Source organism: Opisthorchis viverrini (genome assembly GCF_000715545.1).
Source record: "Opisthorchis viverrini unplaced genomic scaffold opera_v5_2, whole genome shotgun sequence".
NCBI classification, from domain to species: domain Eukaryota; kingdom Metazoa; phylum Platyhelminthes; class Trematoda; order Opisthorchiida; family Opisthorchiidae; genus Opisthorchis; species Opisthorchis viverrini.
In genome coordinates, this window is record NW_008751658.1 from 4,783,565 (window position 1) to 4,806,481 (window position 22,917).

Genomic DNA, 22,917 nt, shown 5'->3' on the forward strand with positions numbered 1-22,917 from the left:
CCGCGACCGCGACCGCGACCGCGAACGCGAACGCGACCCACTACCTTCTCCAGTCAACACACTATTCCAATCTCTCACCTACTCTATCTACGCTTTGACGACACTAATTGTCGCGCACTTACTAACTTCCTTCCTTCACCCTGCCACGTCTGGCTGGCTCATGCGAGCATCGGGGCTAGCACTGACGCTGATCAACAAACAGAACGCCGCCGTAGGCACTAACCTATCATCTCATCTATTTGGCAACAACCAACATGAATGGAGAGACAATATCTACTCGACCTAGTGGATTCCGGGAGTCTGTGTGGCTCTGTGGGACAATGTCAAATTTCCCCGTGCAAACGGCTCAAATTCAACTGTGACCTACCAAAGGCCAGCAAGCATCATGGATGCGACACACAACAATCCAGCCACACGAACAACCAGTGCAGCGAGTTCTGCAACGTAGTCAATAGACATGGATATCTATATATATACCCTTAGGATTATATATATATATACAAAAGTATAAAAACAAATATCTGTGTAAAGATACCAATACATATATACCAATACATATATATATATATATATATATGTATAGTTGGTGAATGTGTTGGTAGCATTACATGAAAAAAAATTCAGTCCAGATTCCATCTTGTAAGTAAAGCCACTCCCTGACAAAGGGTCGAGAAGCCTCCCGGCTAGTATAAAAATTTCAAAGTCAAAACACACCGTAGTGGAATAGGACGTTATAATCCGATACTTCGACTATTGTGGGCTACCGTTTCTGCGCCACATGGCGCTCAATCTTTTTAACACGATCCGAACCGATCTTGGTCCGAAACTTCTAAGCTCTCCCGGCTAGTTCACAATGGGCGTTTGAAAAGTAGTCTTGCTTTCGTTACAACAAACATCAAGTGATCACAATCTGATTGGTTCTTCGGTTAACGGCTGTGAGGATGAAATACTCTTAACTACCATAAAAAAATTGCTGACAGTGCGAGATACGGCTAATTCTTTTATGATTTCTTCCCCTATCCTCTTTAATTATGAGTTAATCACACCACTTTCCAACCGCTGGTGGCCAAAGGGTGTAGTCCCCAACTACTAGTCAGCAGGTTGCGAGTTCAAATCCCTCTAGAGATTTGTGAGATGCTTACGGTTAATGGGCCTGAACAAAATTTAGATAACTGTGCAGTGGTTCTCAGCTTTTTTGGCTTCATTTGAGGGGCAAAATATCGATCGAACTTTTTGGATTTGCTAAGATATGACATCATCATCTTCATCTTTGATGTTCTGATTACCTAATTTGGTGTGGTCCACTGTATTGTTTTTAAGCTCTTCCCGAAACTGCTCTAGTTAAAAGACCAATCCTTTTGCGTGCGTCAGTCACGTGTTAGCTTGTCTACAGTATGGTAAGATGGCGAAGAGCGCGGCGCAGTTTTTTAGTCGCAAACCAAATTGCATCATATATTTCACTGTTCGTGCATTCAATTGGCTGATCGTGTATCTGCTGCATAATTACCTCTTATTGGTCTGACTCGTTTCCATTTTCATAACCCTATATTATGAAGCGGTTCACCATGCTTGAGTTCGTACACTCTCAATTGATTAAACTACTACTTGTAATGACTGTGAAGTTCATTTTCAAGAATCAAACAAGGATTATGTTTTTTGTGTAAATGTGGAAGTACCAACAAAGGTGAAACGTCAGATGTAAGGAATAACAGTAAACCATCTTTGCATATAGAATTAAACACCAGAAACTATTAGAATCCGCAACAAACGGGAGTTAAATTATTCTTTGGTACAGAAGACTGTTAGGAACCTCAGTTAGTTCCTGTGGCTGTTTCTGTCGAGAAATTATCCTAGCTACAATAACCTTACTGATTTATGAAACCAAGTGGGTAGTGATTCACATACCAACTTGTTTTCTTCGAAACATTATAAGGGGGTCATTGTTGAAGCTGGCACCCATACATCATCAACCAATGTTTATTTGTGCGCCGTCAATAGTCATTATTATTACTTCCAAAACACAAAGTTATCTAAGTGTTAACGTTCTACTGAAGGTGACTCTACGAAAAGTGCTTTTTCTCCAAATGTGTCACCACAACACACTGTTGGATTGGCCATAGCCAAGGTAACATAGCCAGGTAACAATGAACGGATGAGCGTGAATTTAAGCAATATTTAGTATAAAAATTTTCATCCTATTTGTCCTTTTTTGACCAAAGGTCCATCTTCTATTCATGGCTATTGACAGAGAACAGTTGTTGGACCAAACTTAATGAAAACGTTACATTTCGCGCAACCGGCCTCCTGTAAATAGAATGAATATCAATGTTTTGCTTAAGCGTATTTTATAAGAGAAATTAGGAGAAATATGGCTGTAAACCAACTGACCATTGGCCGCTTGTTTAATTGGAATCTTGAAGCAGAGGGTGAATGTACCATGAACGGCAAATTCATCGAAAAACGTCGCGTCCTGTCTTGGATATCAATCTGCTTTGGTTTACTTACAAGAAACCATGTGAATATACTGACAAGTGGGAAAGGCGACCGCTGTCGGAGAAACCGCACATGTGTTTGCTGCGCTGCAAGCTAGAGGACTTGCGAATTTCGATTGGTCCCCAGGATGTTTGTAGATGTTCGCTTTTCCAAGGCCACATACACACACACGGAAAATATGACACGAATCCAGGCCCAACTGGAAACCACATGTTGCGCAGTCACAGTTCATTTGTCTATTTCGAGGCCCTCTAGTATGGTTTTTAACTGTGCACTATTTCATGGGATTGTTATTTTCTTTCCACATTCATTTCTCTGTCCTTGCTACAGTGTTCGCTAACCTTCCATCACCTTTCGTGACATAGTTGACTATCACGTGACAAAGCCCAGTTAAGGACGCACTCTGAACACGCTGACATTGGAAAAAGTTCATTGATGAATGATCCTGTACTGGATAAAAATGCCAATTGGTTTCACTTGCGGCGTTACTAGGTCAACTGACCATATATTGCTTGCCCCCGTTTCCACAGGCTCACTCATGGCAAATTGCGGAGGATTCAACTGTGGAATTATTGGTTTCACCAACAGAAGAACAGTTGATTTCAGTCAACGTGAACGAAACTAATCTTGCTTCCCACTGTGACCCACCCGAACTTCACAAGATGCAAGAGACTCAGGAAATCACTGTGACTGAATCTACACCCCCAGCAAGTAAATTTTAGTATTTTTTTCATTTTGAAATGCTTGCTTCTGATAGCGAAATGCTTTTGACTTTATTTGAGTAACAAAGATTTTTGAACTTCCATGACATTCTGTGAGAGTTAGTAGCAAGAAAAAATCTTCGTTCCGTAGATATGGCGTCGTTAAAAAATTCCGTAATACTTCAAATATAGTCGGAGCATCCAGTGCATTTTACTTTTGAATTTCAGAATCCTTAGAAAGTAGCAGCAGAAGATCGATTGACAGATAGGTTGAAAACAAATATCACAATGGCAAGCTTATTGAACGCGAGAAAAAGTACTTGCCAGGCATGTCTATTTTTAGGAAACAAGCAAATATTTAACAAAATGGATTGGTTGTTTCTCACCTGCGTGTGAACGGTTAAAGTCAATTTTTTCATGTGAGGATATGTGAGGAGAAATGGTTTAAATTTCATGCAAAATCCCGGGTATTTTGGTGTATTAGTATCTTGGTTTCAACAGATAAGCGAAAACTCCTTCCGTACCGCTTATTATTTGAGCTCTACAACAATGCTTGAACTTATATTACGTATCCCATTGTCATTTGCAAATTATTATCAATCACCAAAAACACTGAAGATACCTGTTGCATGGAAGCATACTTTTTATTGCTTATTAAAAAAACTATAAGATGCGTATAAATTTGCCAAATGTGTAAGATGTTCTCAAACAACGCCAAATAAGATGCGGTGACCACTGACATTTGAGCTCATTTCTATTTGTGTTTTGCCCTATTCTATCCTTGAGTATTCATATTGTTTATCCATTCATATCCATTCATATTGTTTCTCCTCACGGAGTAACTGATGCTTCTGTAGCATGATACTCCTGTGAAATAACTACAAAGTGAACAAATATAAGCTAGGTGATAAAAAGGGAACTTCAATTTTGATTGACACCCTTTCTCCATCATTTTAGCACCTGATAACATAAGAGCTCAATTACACAAGATGTTAGGTTGGTAGATAAACTTATCTAATTGTTATCTAAAATTCTGAATGACTTTGACTTAAACACTTTTTAAGCAGAAAATTTTTCAACGAAAATTTTATCAGCAATTGCATCAAAAACACGCGGCAAAATTTCATTACAAACCACATTTAATGCCTGTTCGTATTTCCTAAGGTTTTTAAGTCAAGATCCATTATTTGGAACCAGATTCACACTTGAAAGTAATAAAATGTCGTCGGGCAAAACTTCACTGTTAGAACACATTCCTGTATATGGCCGCATATAATCACATGCTGACCGTGCGCTCGTACTGTACTACAGCCTGTCTAAAACCTTTCTGGCAGACCCCTCAAAAAATGTGCCCAATATCTAAATGGTAAAACTTGACAGACTTACGGCTAAAAAAGGCGTATTGCTCTGTTTACTTGTAGCAAGTCAGAAGGTTCTAGTTTGTTTTTTAAATGTAGCTTGTAACTCTATAAAACGACCGAATCGCCAAGTTATATTAAACCAACCCACCCAAAATGACAAATTATAAAAGACGGAACCTAACTTCAACCTTCCTAGTAGGCTATTGCTATTGACTGTGTATTTTTCAATCGTCAGTTAATTTCTAGATTTCGGATAGACTGAGGTGAATAAAGCTTAAGAACACTGATATGGCGGTGAATAACCTTATTTCATACAGCTCACTGGAGCATAGGAAGCCAGACGGGTGTAACAACGCAAACAAGTCATGCTCCCACAGCATGAATTGCGATATGAAAATAGACTGTTCGCAAGGCAAACACTAAAGTAACTATGTGGTGGGAAAATAGGTGGACGCTGATCCACTGGATGCATTCACCCACGTTCATTTTGGTTTGAGAACGTAAGCCTTATTTACTTTTGCGTCAATGAGAGCTCCAAAGTCCCATCCAACAAGATTTGCTGTAAACAACACGTCTGAACAGATGCTTTGTTCTCCTTATATCACAGCCAATTTGCCGTGGTAACAACCGTGATTCAAGAATTTCATGCGACCAATCCCTCGTCAGAAGTCGGCATTCCTTTGCGGAGGATTTGAAGCACGTAACGAAGAATTTAATGGCGTGAATAATGGCCAAGCCCCCTGGGCTTGGTTTTAAACAGAGATGCACTTTGATCTGGAACATTCTGAGTCCAATACACTTGGTCATTTAATCTTCTATCCCATGTAGCTCACTTACTTCACCCCGGATTTTCGGAACTAAGTCACTCAAAGTAGCTCTTAGTACACGTGACAGAGAAGCTTAATATTTTAATACCCACAATCTTTCCTAAATCGTGGCTTGGTGTTAGAATAAATAAATTAGCACGGCACCAATAAGAGATAAGAAGGTGAAAAGCAATAAATTTTGATCCAGAATCTACTAAGCTCTACATCTGACCAGCTTTGTCATCAAGGTACCTGGTATATTCTCAGCTTCACATTGTGTTGCATGTGGTTGACTACCTTGCTTGTATTAATCAAATGTCACGTATCCCGAGAAATCGGGTGAATCTGAGTTAACGGAAATGTAAATTTCTTGATATGCACGTGAACAGTAACAGCTCTGCTTGAGGCACTGTTTAGGCACGTGAACTGGGTTGGAAACCATCAATGCGCACACTGGCAATATCTCTCCTGAGGAGATGAGACGTTTGCTAAGCACAGTGAAGGCTGAAACCGATACCTTGCCAAGACCCAAAAAACCAACCAGAGCCCCAAATATTTAGTCATACTGCCGTTACAACTTATTTCTTCCAAATTAGCTCTCCATATTGATACAAAATTGCCTGACTCTGTGGCAGGTTTAAGTAATAATCTAGTATCTTAGTGTTCCAAGTTATTTCTATGTTTCTGAAACCAAATGATGCAAAGTTCATGCGAGGTAAAAAACCACTTTTCTGGAGAGGCAGTGGACTTCATGTTTCCGCTTCAGCTGTTTATCGAAGTTTATTCATCTCTGTCACAGAAATTTATGGTGTACCGGGCCAAAAGAACTTCACTGAATATGTCTAAAGTGTTGATAAACTATTGTGATAGTGAAAATATCAACTCAGCAGAATATGCATAAGGAAATAAGTTGTATATGGATCGTTGCAGCCCACCAAAAGTATAGCCCTTGCTCACACTTGCAACATCCTCGGCCACAGAAGAGTTCGCCGAGAAAAAAAGTATCAAAATCGGTTCGCAACATCCCTAGAAACATAAAATGATAGGATCGTTTGTGTTTGTGCTTTCCTGTCCAACGGGAATTGCACTTTAATATATTTAAATCTACGTCACCCTAAGTTCTGTAGTCAAACACATCACTAACTCTGATTGTTTTGCGGATGCTTGTACGTTTCAGCTACGATACGCTGTAAAAGTATCTGAAGCCCACCAACAAGAAAAAAGTTGTTCAGGTTTCTGAGCTTACGAAAAGCTGATAACATATAAATTAGGAAAATCCTATGAACTATAAAGCTCAATAAAAATAAAGCGTACTGTATCGAACAATGAAATTCCTTTATTTCAAGGTGAGATACATTTCGGTACTGCGTTCACGTCATTTACGGGCAAAATACTCTGTTGCCAACAGGATGATACTCCAAAGCGGATGTCCGGCTTGCTTTCATACCTACGAAGACCACATACGCAAAGGCGTGATAACCAAGGATAAGTTGCCATGACCAGACCCTTGGTAAAGCTGTGGCCTCAGGCTGCTAGAGCTGGGTCATTTGAAGGTAAAACCACATCCAGTGTTGTTGGCATCATCACAAAAGTATTTTGCGTAAAAACGTTTTCATCCTTCCACGACCACCTAAAAACGAGGTGATAAGTGTTGAGTTCAGGTTGTTTTTTAACTTGAATAAGGATATTTTGGCAATGTTCAGACCTAAAAATCCAAAATCGTTAGTTCATACATCTTGGACTTGGTGGGCAGGAAGCGATCTGCCAAAAACAAACACTCGAATCACTACTGTGGTGAGATAAGCAGAACACCTGGGGTGTACATGTGGCTTAAAACTGGGTACAGACAAACATGTTGAAAAGGTTCTATTTTACGCTCTCGACAACATCACTGTAGATGCACATTGTGGTGGACCTAAAGCACACTAGCTAGTTAAATATACGAAGTAATTCCGCGTAGAATTCTGACATAACAACTGGTGGTTCTGGACATTTGTTTAGCCGCTTTTGAAAATTACCGGAAATTTCTGTGTTCGAAAACGTCTCACTGAAAAATATTTACTGTTAAAACTTATTCCAGTGGTTTCAGTCCCATCACAAAAAAATTTTTCTGAGTAGCTGATTCTTGTCATATAATTGTCAAAAGCTTATTAAGCGGTATTATTTTTTCTAGTTATCTACTACTATAAAGTTTTAGGTGGTCGCTTGGATGAACCAGCTATAATTTTTCTAATTCAGTGCGTCATTGAATTAAACCACGGTGATTTCCAGTTTCACTTTTCGAGTGATAGCGTCTCCAGTAAATTACTCGACATTTAGCCTTCTAATTATCTGCCGAGCTGAAGATACGTGTTAACAATGCCGTGCCATTCCCTAATGACAAATGTCTGTCTCTAACTTCTCAGTGGTGGTCTGCCTTTTTGCATTCCATAACACCCAGAGATTTACAGAACGAATCGGTGTGCCCATCCACAGTCTATTAGAACAGGAATCAAAGAGCTAGAAATAATGCAATACTAAGCCATTTGAAGAGCACAAGCCACCTGGTTAGTGCAGCAACATTAGTTTCCGGTTTCCGGCTCGTGAAATCAATTGGAACGTTTCCCAGATGAGACTGTAAAACGGTCCAACATTTCAGCCCGTACGTATACATCACGTGACACATTAGCTGACACTTCTTTCACAGACCGTAAGCCTAAAGATCATGTGGTACTTCCAGACTCTGTACGCTCGTTGGCGAAGGCAAAAGCCCATAAGCACAATATATCATTTATATGAACCTTTTTTCAAAAAATTAAGGGATGTTGAGAGCGCAAACCACACGTTATTAAGCAACTTGTTTATTCCGATAGCAGAACACAGGGTTATTGAAGCTAAATCCGGGACATTGTGAAAAAACCCCGTGGGCAAGCTTTCGATAGGTTTTCAGACTTTGTCCCAGGTAGCTAAGAACATTGCGCATTAACGTCGTACTGCAGTGGCAACAAGAAAATGAGAACTTTGTCTAAACATAGTACATCACTAATAAGGCTAATGAAAACTGTGTAGCAGCCCACGACTGGAATGTTTACCTTCTTTTTTACTGTGCAAAATATGCTGTTATATACAGACAGTGAAATCGCATTGACAACACCCTAAAAAAAGTGTTACAAAAACCGTAACCTCACGACTTCGCCTTTACAGCTTCACTCCGTCAGGATGCGTTGGTGTTGTATGTGTCCAAGAATGGCGAAGTATGCAGACCTTGTTTTTGTCCAGCGCTTATCTCAGGTCATCAGTGGCGATTTGAAATATGATTGCTCTCATTTTGTTAACTAGCGCCCGAGGTCAAATCCAAGCATGAATGTATCATAGCAGCTGGCGAAACGGTCAGATGTGTTCCCTTTTTCAACAACGGAGAGTCTTAATAATCAGGAAAAAGTTAAAAGTTGCATATCGACTAACTAAAACCTCTTTTTGCCATATGATACATAGTAGGGTCGAAAAAACACTGTTTATCAGTAGTGCTTCTGTATTTCTAATGCGTCTTTCGACCTCGAAACTTCCAACTGTTCGGTTTAACTCAGCTGTTCCCAGACTTGTTGGTTGCTTACAGAGTGGAAGTCGTTAGTAGATGGAAAAGGTCACACGAAATTCAAACAATGCAGATCTGATACATATTACCTATTAGTTCCCCAACAGTGATAGTGAGATTTAAGAAGCGATCGTCTGTTTGTTTTTGAGTTTTCACGTGAGATTTCTCTATGTAAGATATGTCAATCTATGCTTAAAAGACAAGAAGCACTGTACTGCTGTACCGCTGCTGTAATGCTGCCTCAATCCACAGAACTTCGTCTAACCTTCCAATTCTTAATTTCATAATGCCCTTTTTGGCAGAATTAAGCTAATGGTGGGTAAATCTGTGAGCACTGCTCATGAGGGACAAAGTGTGAGCTTATCTGGGGAAACGTCCTGCTGCCTATGACAAAATTGTGGTAAATGTTCGTTGGATGCTCTCAGAATGCTTCAGACTGTCTCCATATTCGTCGAAGCAGAGAATATATGTATGGAATGCTTTATTCCAATAAACTCCATTTGAAAATTGAATTGGGGTTGAAAGGAGACTCAGCTGAACTTTACCCGAATATTTTGCTAATGATCTACCCCCACAAATGACTGTACAGCAAAAAATCCATCTTGTATGTTGGTTGAAACAACCTCAACATATCCAAGTGTGTACTGCACACAAACTCACAACTCCATTGCGTATCTCAGAACACTCTCTGAGCCTCTAGTAGAGCCTACAAAACCAAGACCGCGATAAGCGCAATCGTCTCTGATTTATCCCATACGAAAATGGTTACTAGTAAAACATCCGTCTTGAAACGGCAGTTCTGTTGGTCCAACTGTATCCGACAAGTGGGGGAAGGGCGATAGTCTGGATCTTACCCCAGGGGTGTCTTGTGTCTCATATGCTCGATTTTTCGAGTCCGTATTTCATGGTCACCCAAATTCTACAATGCTTCTTACTCCCCTACACCAAAGCTTTCTTGGTACCTGTACTAAATTAACACCTATATTATACTGGAAGCCATGCAAGTGGCTCACTCATCTTAACCGTGAACCGCAACTCCTGAACTCTCAGGCTGCGGTGGGTTGCCTGGTGTGTGATATTTACGTACATATATGAGGTAAGTGTAAGCTAAATGTGAACAAAAATGGACACGTCACTGTATGCGTGTTCCCTTGTTCAGTATGTCATACACGGGACCACCAGATATTGGCGAGTTCCGATAGGCAATAGTGTATAATGGTTTAAGTGATTAGCATAAAAATCGATCTAACTGTATGATTAGCAACATCCAACTTTGACTTAGCTATTATCAAGGATTTAAAACCGAGAAACCGATCACAAGAGCGGAAGAGCTAACTGAAGCTTCAAAGTAATCCTGTAGGCTTGTTGACCTCGGTTACAAAGGATACTGGCGACAATGGTGCCCCGATCACGTGACTGATTAGTAGTTGTGTTCAACGGAAACCCAGGCGTTCAGCACCGGTAACCTGACGATAGGTGAAAATATTTCAGTTGATAAAATCGGCGTTTGTATAAAGTGTGAGATTTTCTATGCACATGCATGGGGCGTGAAGACGAAACCCACCCCGTAAAACACGGATAACTGTGGCGGACAGAGCACCTTCTTCAGCCAGAAAATACAATTGGAGTAGTTAAAATTTCTGCAGTTGCTAACCTCATTTTTGTTTTTGCAACCACTTTAGGTGTAGCGAGATTTGAAAATGGAATTGCGTTTTCGGGAAACAGCATACAGTGCTAGAAGTTTTCTAGACGTTCGGTGTACAAAAATTTGCAGTTCAGCTAGTTTGGTAATTTCTGAAACATTTGTAAAAAATCCACCGTCAATTCTTTCCCTGGAAACACTGGTTACCCTTCAAAATTGGCTTAGTATCTAGCAATTAGGAAACTATTCAGTATATTCAGTGACGAATTCTCTGGTATGTGTTAGAGATTTACAGATAAATGCTAGTAATTTTTTAGACTACTGGTAACTCGAGTGCATTAGCTAGTAATTGGTCAGGGGTCTGTTGATCTGTTCTCTGAGCTTGGCAATTGACTTGCACACGTTTTGTCAGCATTCGTGAAGACGTCTTCAGTGCACACTCAACAGATAAATATATCCATAAGTCGAGTAAAAAACATGGATTTTGCTCCTCATTTTCAGGTTATTTATATATATGTATGCGTATATTTATACATATATATATATATATGTATATATATATAGCCACTGAATGACAGCGCCCAGAAGTACCGTTTCGTAGCTATCACTGCCTTCTGGACGCTTTGCTGTGAAAGGCTGTTGTACAACTGTGCACTTCTCTAGGTACATTGTTTACAGTATGACTAGATCGATGCAAAAGGTCAAACGAGCATATGGTATGAAAATTTTTGTAGGTTTATAAAACCATTTCTCAGACAGCAAAAGAGGATAAAATCAAACTTAAAACTTATTGATATCGCCTGTTCTACATTGTTTATATGTTCTCACAATCGTGCAAGCATTAGATCCCTTATTCAATTACATAGGGGCTTTTAAAATTCCGAATCGGGTTAATTTTAGCTTCTTGAGCCTATACTGCTTTAAATGAAATCCTTTCGAAAATTGCTAACGATCTTCAAATCCGTACCACCAAAAATCATATCTGTCTCAGTTATGTTTGAACAGGTATGGAAAACAAAACTCACTGCATAGCTAGATATTGCTCGCTGTATTAAAATAATGGAAGTACTAGTATCTCAGAGAGACATTCCTTCAAAAGCGTTCAGAATGCTTACAGAGGACGAGTTATTGGCTGTTCGTATACGTTTCAGATGTAATCAACCAAGGCTGGATAATGCGTATGCAGTCGATTGGTCCATTTGAGATAGCGTCCATAGCAGCGCATTTGGGGATGTACTCGACCGAAGGGCGAAAGCTCATGGTCTACAGTCAATTCCAAGGACCCCCTTCTTTCTTCCTTTCTTTCTTTGTTCGTACTTGAGTCCGCCTTCAACAACCCCGTACTCGATGCGTGACTATTAGACACATGCATTGGAGAGTGTTTTCGCAGACAGGAGCAACCTTAACCAAATACTAATACCAGAAACTCGTCACAAACACAACGAATATCTCAGTTTGAACATTTATTTCGGGTTCACTTTATCCGATAATCTACTGCCTAAAACCAAGGAGTGGCTGTTCTCCGGAACTTAGTTAAACTAGCATGTGTGTGGGGCACAGTATAGCTAACTGACCTGTTAGAGCTTACCACTGGGTGCCATTACCGACTGACACATGTTGTGTTCCGTTCCGATCGATGCATCCACAGCGTATATCAATCAAAACAGCATTGGGATAAAAGCAGCTATTGTGTGATAACACCCACTACTTAGAAATAACGTTCCTCTACAGCATCGGCAGCGGCGAAAAGGTTGAAACTTTACTGCGCACGGTGATGTGATTTCTGATAAAAAGTAAGCCAACAAAAAGCCATGAGTCAATTGTCCTATGGCTGTATTGAGCTCCTCCAGTTTCCCCAGTTCTACAGGTCTACAGTTATGATGTGAGGTTCTATTTCAGCTGTTTTATGAATCGCCTGAATCAGTGAATGGGACGTCTTGTATCAGACCATCTTGGTCGTGGATTAGAACATTTACAATACAGAAAATCAGACAGTTGGACAGTCGGTTGTGTAAACTTGATCGTCATATTTAAAAGGTTTTTCAAGATAGCACACCTCTCAGACATGCTACAGGAATGATATTATGATATTTACAATTAGGTTTTGACGCCGTCTGACTCGCTTAATAACTAGCAGTTTTAATCAGCACGAAGGCTATCAGTTTACGTTAAAGGTGAAAGAGGTTGCCGGACGCGTGGCTGACTAATATGGCACCAAAACACCCTCTCAGCCACACTGAAGCAAACATTACACAGGAACGCGCCCTCGTGTGTGGGCAAGAAAGCTCTCTCCTTAGGATGTTTGTAGGATATTCAGGCCAACCACCAAAGTTATTGAAGATGTTGGAGCATAAAGGCGGACAGAGAGAAAAAGTACAACCGGAAACAAAGGCTGACACCTTACTGCACATAAAAATGGTAAAAATTCTGACTGCTTGTGCAAAGGACTGAGAGCACTCGTGAAACGGAAAAAACACTGATGACTTCGAAACATGTATTGTTACTCCGTGTCCAAAAAGACGGATTAGAACGTATATTTTCCTTTCAATAAATTCTCTTGTTCACCACTTATCCTAGCGAGTGCGCTGTGACTAACCGGTTTTAGTTATGATTTTTTCGTGCTCCCTTTCTGATTCGAAATCGCTGTCGACCATCTTGGTGCGTTGTCACTTTATTATAAGTCCGGAGGACGTTTCCCGCTAAGCGTCGTCTGTTCTATTTGAGGAGATGTTTCCAAATTTTATGACTGGCGGAAGCAGGATCATAAGACTAAATCAAAGGGAAAACAGTGACGTGTTCTGCATGTGGGGTGGAAGCTTCGATAAAGTACGTTTATACCATATGGAGTGTCAAATGACAAGTTTCTGAGGTTGCGTCCAGGCAGACTCGGGCACATAACCTGTTGACCCAATACAAAGTATGTTTTTAAACTCTTCAATTTAAAGCAATAAACAGTGTGGGTGCTGTCAGTCTTTCAGACGGTTTATCTGACTGTATTTTGTGAACTACGAAATAGCTCTCGTCCATTCTTTCTCCCAGAATTCCTTGAATATCGGTACAACGTAACTATACTGATTTCATGTACCTAAAATTGTGCCAAATTTTAAGATAAAGTTTTGGGATGAGGCCGAAAACCTCAGCTACTCGAATGTTTTTACCTTCCTGGGGACACAGAGGGACTTTCACGTGACCTCTTTGTAGAGAGCTTTGGGCTGAAATTCATGGACTACGCGTTTGTTAGCCAGTTTGTATAACTAGTGAAGTTGTTTTGAGGTGTGATTATCGATCCAACTAGTAATCTCGCTGATACTAAATGGTCAGAAGGTGCACCCTGATTAGTCGGTGATCGCCATGGTAAGCCTGATAAATGCTTAGCTGTGCTTTTGAAATTTTATCAGATGTTCAAAGTCAGACCGGGATTCACACCCAAATGCCCAATTTGATTATACCAGTTCTGGCAGCACATTGCTTGGACTGGACAAGACTGTGTCGTTCTTGAATATGTTGTTCAATTGCGAGATAAGATAAAGTTTGCGTAAAAACACTCAGTTTCTTATCTGCAGCGCCAAACACATAGGAGAATGATATGGGAAATGGTGAAAACTGTTGCAAGAAATTATGCTCAGCATTTGTTAGGAAAGATTCATCACACCAAAAATTGTTGTTCTTCACGAGATTTCACTTTGCGTAATCAACTTGGTTTACTTGGAATAATGCTGCTATAGCCAGTATGCTGAGCAGGTAAATAAGAACCAATTAATGTAAATGTTTGTAACGTTGTGCGGCTACTCATCAGATGGCTAGTTATGCCTTTTTACCTTTTCCGTTGTGTTCTTTTATTTCATCTATTGGAAAAGATCTTTAAGCAGGAAAAATGTCATTCTAAACTGGCTGAAATCCTTCTATTCCTTACTTTACCTCTTGTTTGACGCGCAAGCTGTTATGTGGCACATGCGACGACGTTCCGCCCGACTTCAGGTAGATAACAAGTGGATACAGAAGTAATACTCGGTGACTCACTGACTCTTACTCAGCTTGGGGTTTTTCTGGAACTTGTATTGCTGAATTGGTCAGACGAATTCCATAGAAATGCTTTGCTATGTTCACCAAGAAGATAATCGGTAAAAATCTTTATTTGCTACCTATGTTCCGTTTGCTTTGCGCTTTTCAGCATCCCGGAAAAGTTAAGGGAAACCGTTACCGTGACTGTCTGTTAGATTCAGAACAGCTCGCATGTAAATATCCTCAAATAAAAATAAAAAATATAAATATTGTGAACGTTTAAAGCAGTTTCGAATGTCATGAAGACAAGTTTCATGCTAAATATCACCCCAAAACTCTTGGGTCTTTCGTAAAAATAGTCCGGTATATTTCGCATTCTTAAGTCCAATAAATGCCTATTTACACAGTATTGCGGTTTTGTGTAAAAACTAGTTCACCAAGAGCTATTTTTCGGAAGTTTTTCTAGTTTGCGTTTTGTGTTTTGGTCACTAGCCGCTAGTTTATACTTTTTATATTATTGTTTTCATTGGTGCGATAGCTCATCTATTTTATTTCAGAAAATGTCAGAACCAGAGAATGGTGCACGATTCCTCTACTCCGCGATTCTATCGAGGCAAAAGGCTCACTTTATAGTATTGGCTTCTAAAAACTTCTTGGTTAATATTAAGAGATGAAGGGTTAACGTGACTGGACTCCAGATTATATGTATAAATTTTCTTGTACCGAAACATAATTCCATGGGTTTCATGATACAAGTCATTAACCTTTCCACTGAAATGAAAGTATTGTTCTCAGTGACAAAGTACTCGAAACCATATTAAGGCCACAGAATAAGCATATTTGCTATGTAGTGTTAGCTCTTCCCATCGCGTCAACTTCGATAACTCTCCTAAGGTGACCAAATTTGTTTTCATCCCCAAATCCATAATAATAAAACTAACTGGAGAATCTTGTGCTAGGTTGCATTTTTTTATTGTGATCGTAACTGCACCTAACGGGCCACGGAAACGAACAAATGATATAGCCGAGTCTGTAATATCTGGTCTGGTGAGTATACAGCGGACTAGCATCACAGAAAGAAAACGCGAAGCTCACTGTGGTAGCAGTACTTTTTGAGGCTTTAGTTGGACTGTCCAGTACCAGATGGGACAAATTTTGTCGATTGATTTTGCCGATTTCACTGCTTACATTCGTTTATTTATTAGATGTTTTCGGACTCAGAATTAGTTGGAAAATTACTGCTTCTTCCTGTCTACAAGTACCATCAACAGAGATTGGAAATCAGTCAGGCGCACAACTCTGACAACGAAAGTTTTTCCAAAACGTCCGGCAAGCTGATATTGTTAGTACACTTGGCCCACTACAGGAACCAAAAACCTCAAGGTCGTCCGTCCAGCGAGGTCTGGACTGACTGCTGAGGACGAGTTGATGCTAATTAAATATTACAGGCTTTATTTCTCAAATGATTCGTAAACACAAATGGTGGTCCAAGACTCTTACTTGTTCAGTGTTGAATAGTTAATTTAAAAAATATAGCTCAGCAAGATTCCGATCTCAGGTTCAGCTGGACCCATAGATATTCGTATAAGTGCAGTGGAAAGGCTTCCTATGGTAGTGGTATTGGCACTATCTTTTTCAATATGCTCCAGCTTAGTTTTCGTCACATTGCTCTACTGTGCCGAAGTAGGGTCAGGCTTGAATGCTCTGAAGTACAGTCGCGAATGTACAAGAAACTTCAAGAGCGGATTATTAGACAAAAGAAGTAGTCAAGCAAAAGAAATGATAGCACGGCAACGGATTTTAAATTTCCGAAACCTGAAGGCAGTGTTTCCTACCACAGTAACATAGGACGCAATAAATGAAGTGACATCACATTTAAGTAGCCATCTAAATCTTATCATTAGGCCGTGCTAGGTTATTCTTGAAATTTCTGTAAACTCTATACCATTCTCTGTTAAAACTAACTGATAAATGTTTAGAGTTGGTGATTCCTCAGTTGCCTCCATCCGGTACGCTGTAGATAGATTCAACTTATCAACGAGGAAGTTTGAAGTTTCCACCGCAAAGGCTGATCTTTAAAAAAAACCTAAGGTCAGTCGTACAATGAACGATCACACTCATGATGATGCATCAAATGTCGTTAACGCCATCCCCCGAATCAGAACTTCTGATCATGCGGGTGGTATTTTAAACCTGTGTTAGCCAGCGCTGGTTGTCTCCGTAAACTTCAAGTTTTGATATGTGCAAATGCAACAGCAAGGGCCGTCTACCTTATAGTGTGACACTTCTGTGCTCGTTGCTGCCATGGGTGATAACCGAGAAAACTGCTTTTTGCGGTTTCTTCTACGAACTTTAAACCTCTGGATATACAACTTCGTGCAGTGACCCCGTCCAGGAAAGATGTGCGGAAACAAATGACATGAAACCGGTATAGCACCTAAATAAAAAGACCTGTTCAAGTGAGCAGAACGTTTTGAAGAACGTTTTCGCATTAATTTACAAAGAATAACGCAATGTGGATGTTACCGTTTTACTGAAGGCGACTTCGCAAAGGTGCTTTTTTCTCCTAATGTGTCACCACTACACACTGCCGGATTGGCCGGGGTCAAGTCAAGTAATCCCCAGGTAACAATGAACGGATGAGCGTGAATTTGTCAAAAAAACCAACCTAGCCGACTAAGCAACACATCATGTGCATGTTTAATGCACGGGAGCGGTGAACTGAAGGGGAAAGCTTGTCGTCGCCGAAGACCGAAGAATCCCTGAACCGGTTTTCGGCAGTACGGTTACACTGAAAAATGCCACTGAATGGTGAAGTGCTGTCTACAAAGTGAACAGCTGCACTAAAAAGCTGCTAAATGCTAAATAAAGCTGTTCTTACCATTTTAAGTATATATGTGAACATGGACCAACTTACGCTGAGAAACTCCTATTGAAAATATGTACAGCCTAACACAGAAACGACGAATTTTTTGCATGCCGCACACCACAGCCAAACCCAATTACGTCTTCTCTAAATGTGTTTGTTTTTATTAAATGTAATAACATCCTTAGCTGCGACCTCCATTTGATTAACTTGGTGTCCGTACGGGTCTTTGTGCCCATGATAAAGTCACCTTTTTTCGATCGATGATATCGATATATTTGATTCTGACGATAATGTGATGCCCCATTGCTTCCGCAAGACTCATTAAATGCCAGAGATGGATAACTTTAACAAGGCAGTTTGACAATGTGTAGGTGTGTGGTGTACATATTTGAATCAGCACACTCCAGCGTAGTAATTAATTCTTTTCAGATAACCCCGCGGACAAAACCAGGCGTTATTCGGTACGATCCAGAAGAATTTTTGATGAGTGCTTTGAAATGGTTGACAGAAACTTCTTCGCTTCCGACAGGAAGGTGAGCCAGATCTTCCAATTTCATTTGATCTTTGACATATTTTAAAGTAGGGTGCTTTAATATTCTGAAGAAACACAAATTTAAGCACAAGTTTCTCATGCAACAGATAAGATTGATTCCTTATAGTAGTGGAATATAGAATCAGAATATAAAGATGGCACCCCAGAAAAAAAGGTTCTCAAGTCGGTTATTTTACACGCTTTCGGGTAGTAGTCTAGGCGGTACTTACATTAAGATGGTTGAGTGCAAGCGGATACCCACTTAAATGCAAACCACATGCGTAACGTCTGATGAAAGTCTGCCCCACATCTCCTTTGAAAGCTTCCACGTAAAGCTTTCAAGCGAAATAGTACCAGCTTTCGTTAAAAGCTTGAACTCAACATATCGATTCTGCGTACTACAAACTGGATATAGTAAGTAAACGAGGAAACATTCCTCGAAGTACTAGGCAGAATTACCGTGAATGCCAAGTGCTGTTCTCTAAGGCCTGTTTCTCGGTCCACCAGCAGGTTGTTATAAAACTGTTTCAGATGGAATTCAAGAGATCCATTCAAACCAAATGTGCGATTTGAAAAGTGAGCATTTCGGATTAAGGATGGGCCTTGTGTACACTATAGCCCATCATTATCGCCTTGCTATTGTTAAGTAAGAGCTTAAATCACGAGAAATGGCCATTCTAGGTCCGTTGTTTTTTAACCGTCACCATGGGGACTCTCACAACATGGCAGATTTTTCAATGTCTTCTTTACAAATATTGCCCACCTCAGGTTGAGGTTACATTATGAACATAGTGAGTAGATTTCACCGAAAGAGAAGTTACTTAACGCCGAGGGTAGACGAATTGCTGGTATTACGCAATTGCAACAAGTGTGCATATAAAAGGTCTTGTTCCTTGCTTTCAAAATTATTGCTCTTCTAACTACCAACTAGCGGCAACTCACATTCATGTCATTTACATTGCGTCTGCAAAATTTGCTGCAGGACGACTGAGTGATTCTTATCAGAATAAATGACTGGTTTTCTCTAAACCCACCGAGGCAATTTTGACTAAAATGGTTGCAAATTTTCGAAAGTTCTTGCAGGAATTTCACGCTTTAACTAAATGATATTGCACACAACTTCCTCAAAAAGCTTTTCTCATCATTTTGGCTTGGCGGCTCGTGTTTGTCGACTTTTTGGGTCTCTGAAAAAACGGCACCGTGATGCTAAATAGACGGTTTCAGCTCATGAGTCTCTACTAATTGTCATCTCTCCCAAGGTTGGAGCACTTGATGGTTTTTACTTTGCATCGTTCTCCGTGGACTCCGCGCTTCGCTCAGGCCCCCCAAGCCAAATCAACCTAGTAGAAGATCAGTGTGTGGAGTGCCTCAATGCAGATAACCCGGACTGTTGGGTAGCCAAAGTCCATCCTATTCTGAATAGATCAGCGAGTTCACAAAAACGAGGGCGTCGTGACTCTGCTTTACCCGACAGCCCCGTAGCCAAAGATAACCCGGATGAGGGGGCACCTACGAATGGATTGTATTCTCCACAGACCAACGGTCATAGTGAAAATGAAAGACCCAGTGTTGGAAGGGTCAATTCAGTATGTCTCACTCGAATTCTCAGAGGAACAGCTAAAGGAAAAAGGGATCCACGAGAACTCTTTCGGGAGGAAGTTATCACCATTTCGAACAAACAGCAAGAATCAAAAATGAAACGAAGGTAAGTCACTACGTGAATGTTGTCTTGCATGCACATGGTCACGTGTTCCATCTCAAAATGCACGTGCTGTTTAAAAGAACAAAAGTGTGTCGCGTTCGAGCTCACTGGTACGTTGCAGCACATGTTGTCTAAGTTTCTGTTAACAACCAAAATGCACAATTCTAAAACGCCGTTAGTTGCTTTTTAAAAAGACGGATATTAATGTCCACCTCGCTCCTCACTAGTCCGACATGATATCCAGAAGCTGTAAGAAAACTGGTAGTGCGAGTATATGGTAATAATAATAATAATAATAATAATAATATATGGTGTGAAACTCCTGGTCCTCACAACAATGCAGTATTGCAGTAGTTTTGAGGACGCTTTAATTAACAAAGGAACCTAGAAAAAGTTCCTGATTGTACATAGGATGACTTCAGATTAGAACAATAACAACGCTACCCCAAAAATGGCTGATAGACTGTAGTCTGCTCAGATTGATTGCTTAATAGGGCAACATATCACAGAAGAAATAGGATGGTTGCTTCGGCAACATTATTGTGCGTGTAGCTTTATGATTCAGTTCACCAATTTTTGTTACCAGGATATCAAAGAAAAAAGAGATTGCCTGGTGAATATTTTTGATTGGTTGCAATTAGATCAGTAACCTTCCCCCGCACACACACGAATTATCAGTTCTATTATTACTGTGATTTAGATATCGAAATTTTTCTAGGTCACTTGTAGTTTATTCATGTGGATGGCATCGATGAATTGTGCCGGGCATATGCAATCAAGAGATTTGTAACCAAAGCTTATCAGAATTTATATTTACATTACTCTTCTTAGAACGGTCACCCTCCTGTCCCAGCGTAGTCACTCTTGTTAGTTCGTAACAAAGCGGATAAAAAGTTAAATTGAGTTTCACCTGCAATAAAACTCAACGTATCCTTCATCATGAAAAGATTTAAAATCTGGACGTCTGACACGTAAAGCAGCCAGCCCACTGTGGGTGAACTTGAACTAACCCGTGAAGCGAAATGCCTGGATGAAACAAGTGTGCCCATATCCACTACTGCGGACGAGTGATCTGGCCTTTAGCAGGTTATTTAAAGGTCACTGGTATGCAGCTCACTACAGACTTGATAGGTTTACTCACTTCTCTCCAGCAACCATTTCCAAAACAAACTAAGCAGTTACGCAAGCAGATCCCGGTGCTCTGCACAAAATAACGTCTTCAATATATCTGGTCGAATAAAACCAACCAAAACCAATGATTGGTGTTTGCCGAAAGCAGGATGCACAAAACACCCATAATACTCTATCAATAACTTAATTGCTTGCTTTGCTAGTTGTTTTATACAAAAAGTCTTGATTGGTCAACCTTTGTGAGAAGCGGAGTTGAAAACAAGGTCGTGTAATTTAACGACGTAATTTCTAACATGACATTGGGGCTCAAAATAAGAGCAAACAGTGGTGAGCATCTGGAAGACATTCCTTACCAAGCGAGACTACTAGATATACAACTGCTGATGCCGTACACAGCATCAGAATCTTACTGTTCTACCGAAAACCACCAGGGGAGGGATTAAAAATTGTGCTTTCAGTCAATTGCTACTTCTTTTGTAGTTTAAACTAACATTTAATAAATGCAGTCCAACTAAAATTCTTGCTTTCTATGAATACTTCTCATTTTCAAAGTACCGATATACTGTAAAAGCCCAAATAGCAAGTTCAAATTTAAAGCAACATATTGTGGTCCTCAGCTTCCAACTTTAATTGATTTCAACCGCATCGGGTTTTTNTTGCTTTCTATGAATACTTCTCATTTTCAAAGTACCGATATACTGTAAAAGCCCAAATAGCAAGTTCAAATTTAAAGCAACATATTGTGGTCCTCAGCTTCCAACTTTAATTGATTTCAACCGCAATCGGGTTTTTCAGCAGGACTCTTTGGGTTAGTCGATAGATTAACGATATTTTGCATCTGATATATAGGTGATACAAGTTATTTTCTACGAGGTCGTGTAATTTCTGTGAATAGTGGAATTATTCGTCGGTTCCGCTAGTATATCAATACGAAGTTAGGGGATTGGAGTTAACTGATGGAACCCAAATAGGGCTAAACTACCACCACTCTTTACCACTGCCACCTCAGTGGTAGTGGTAAAGAGTCGACCTGAACTCCCGTGTCACTTAAGTAAAATGATAAACATTTGCGTCTGGAAAATAGATAAATGCTACGTACCAATAAAATATATTTATACTGGTCAGCATTGCAAAAATCCCCACCAAACAACTCTTCCATTGATCCCGTTGAATTGTTTCGGTCTTGCCGCTCATTTTATCGCACCACATCTGTGGATATTCAAAAGCCTACAATGTGCAGTATTTTGCACCCATTCTCGTTTTTCACGTACATGCATCTTTACGCTACCTACACAAGGAAGCGCCGGGAATCTTCTTTGTAAATGCTTGAACCAGACTATATCTAAACAATCTGGTTTGAACATGTGGTCCTCATTAAAAAGCTTTTTTGAGGTGGTTCGACCTAAAAAATGGTATGACGAGGGTAAACCTTCACTGCGCAACATGCACTTCTTGCAGCAGCAGGCTGGCTACTCATGTCAAGTGTACAGCGATATAGTGGGGCTCAAGCCCCAGATGTATTGCTAGTGTATTTTCGTCAGTGAGCCTGCTGAATAATCGCTCGTTACTAGAGCTAACCATCATACAGACAAAAATCTGTACATTTTTTAACTTTTTACTATGTGAACACAACCTGCTGAAATAAATTTTGGTCAAACCTTGGGTCAGATATTTGTCATTTATCAGTTACCACCTTAGGAATTATGACTCTTTGCAAGTGCACTTTTGAAATCAGTGCACCATTTTTAACTTTGCGTTGACCAATTTCGCCTCATAAGGCCTTGTCCACCACTCTTTACCACTGCCACCTCAGTGGTAGTGGTAAAGAGTCGACCTGAACTCCCGTGTCACTTAAGTAAAATGATAAACATTTGCGTCTGGAAAATAGATAAATGCTACGTACCAATAAAATATATTTATACTGGTCAGCATTGCAAAAATCCCCACCAAACAACTCTTCCATTGATCCCGTTGAATTGTTTCGGTCTTGCCGCTCATTTTATCGCACCACATCTGTGGATATTCAAAAGCCTACAATGTGCAGTATTTTGCACCCATTCTCGTTTTTCACGTACATGCATCTTTACGCTACCTACACAAGGAA

At 40.1% G+C, this 22,917-nt stretch overlaps 1 protein-coding gene across 1 annotated transcript in view; it reads left to right on the forward strand.

Annotated features, from left to right (window-relative positions):
• Nucleotides 1-2,985: 2,985 nt before the first annotated feature.
• T265_12500 (hypothetical protein) overlaps nt 2,986-22,917 on the forward strand; it is a gene marked incomplete at both ends in the record, with an annotated part of 174,272 nt that continues 154,340 nt past the window's right edge. The window contains 3 exons of the mRNA XM_009164024.1: nt 2,986-3,204; nt 17,878-17,981; nt 19,240-19,685. Coding sequence (XP_009162288.1) covers nt 2,988-3,204; nt 17,878-17,981; nt 19,240-19,685 — 767 coding nt within the window. The remainder of the gene's footprint in view (nt 3,205-17,877; nt 17,982-19,239; nt 19,686-22,917) is intronic.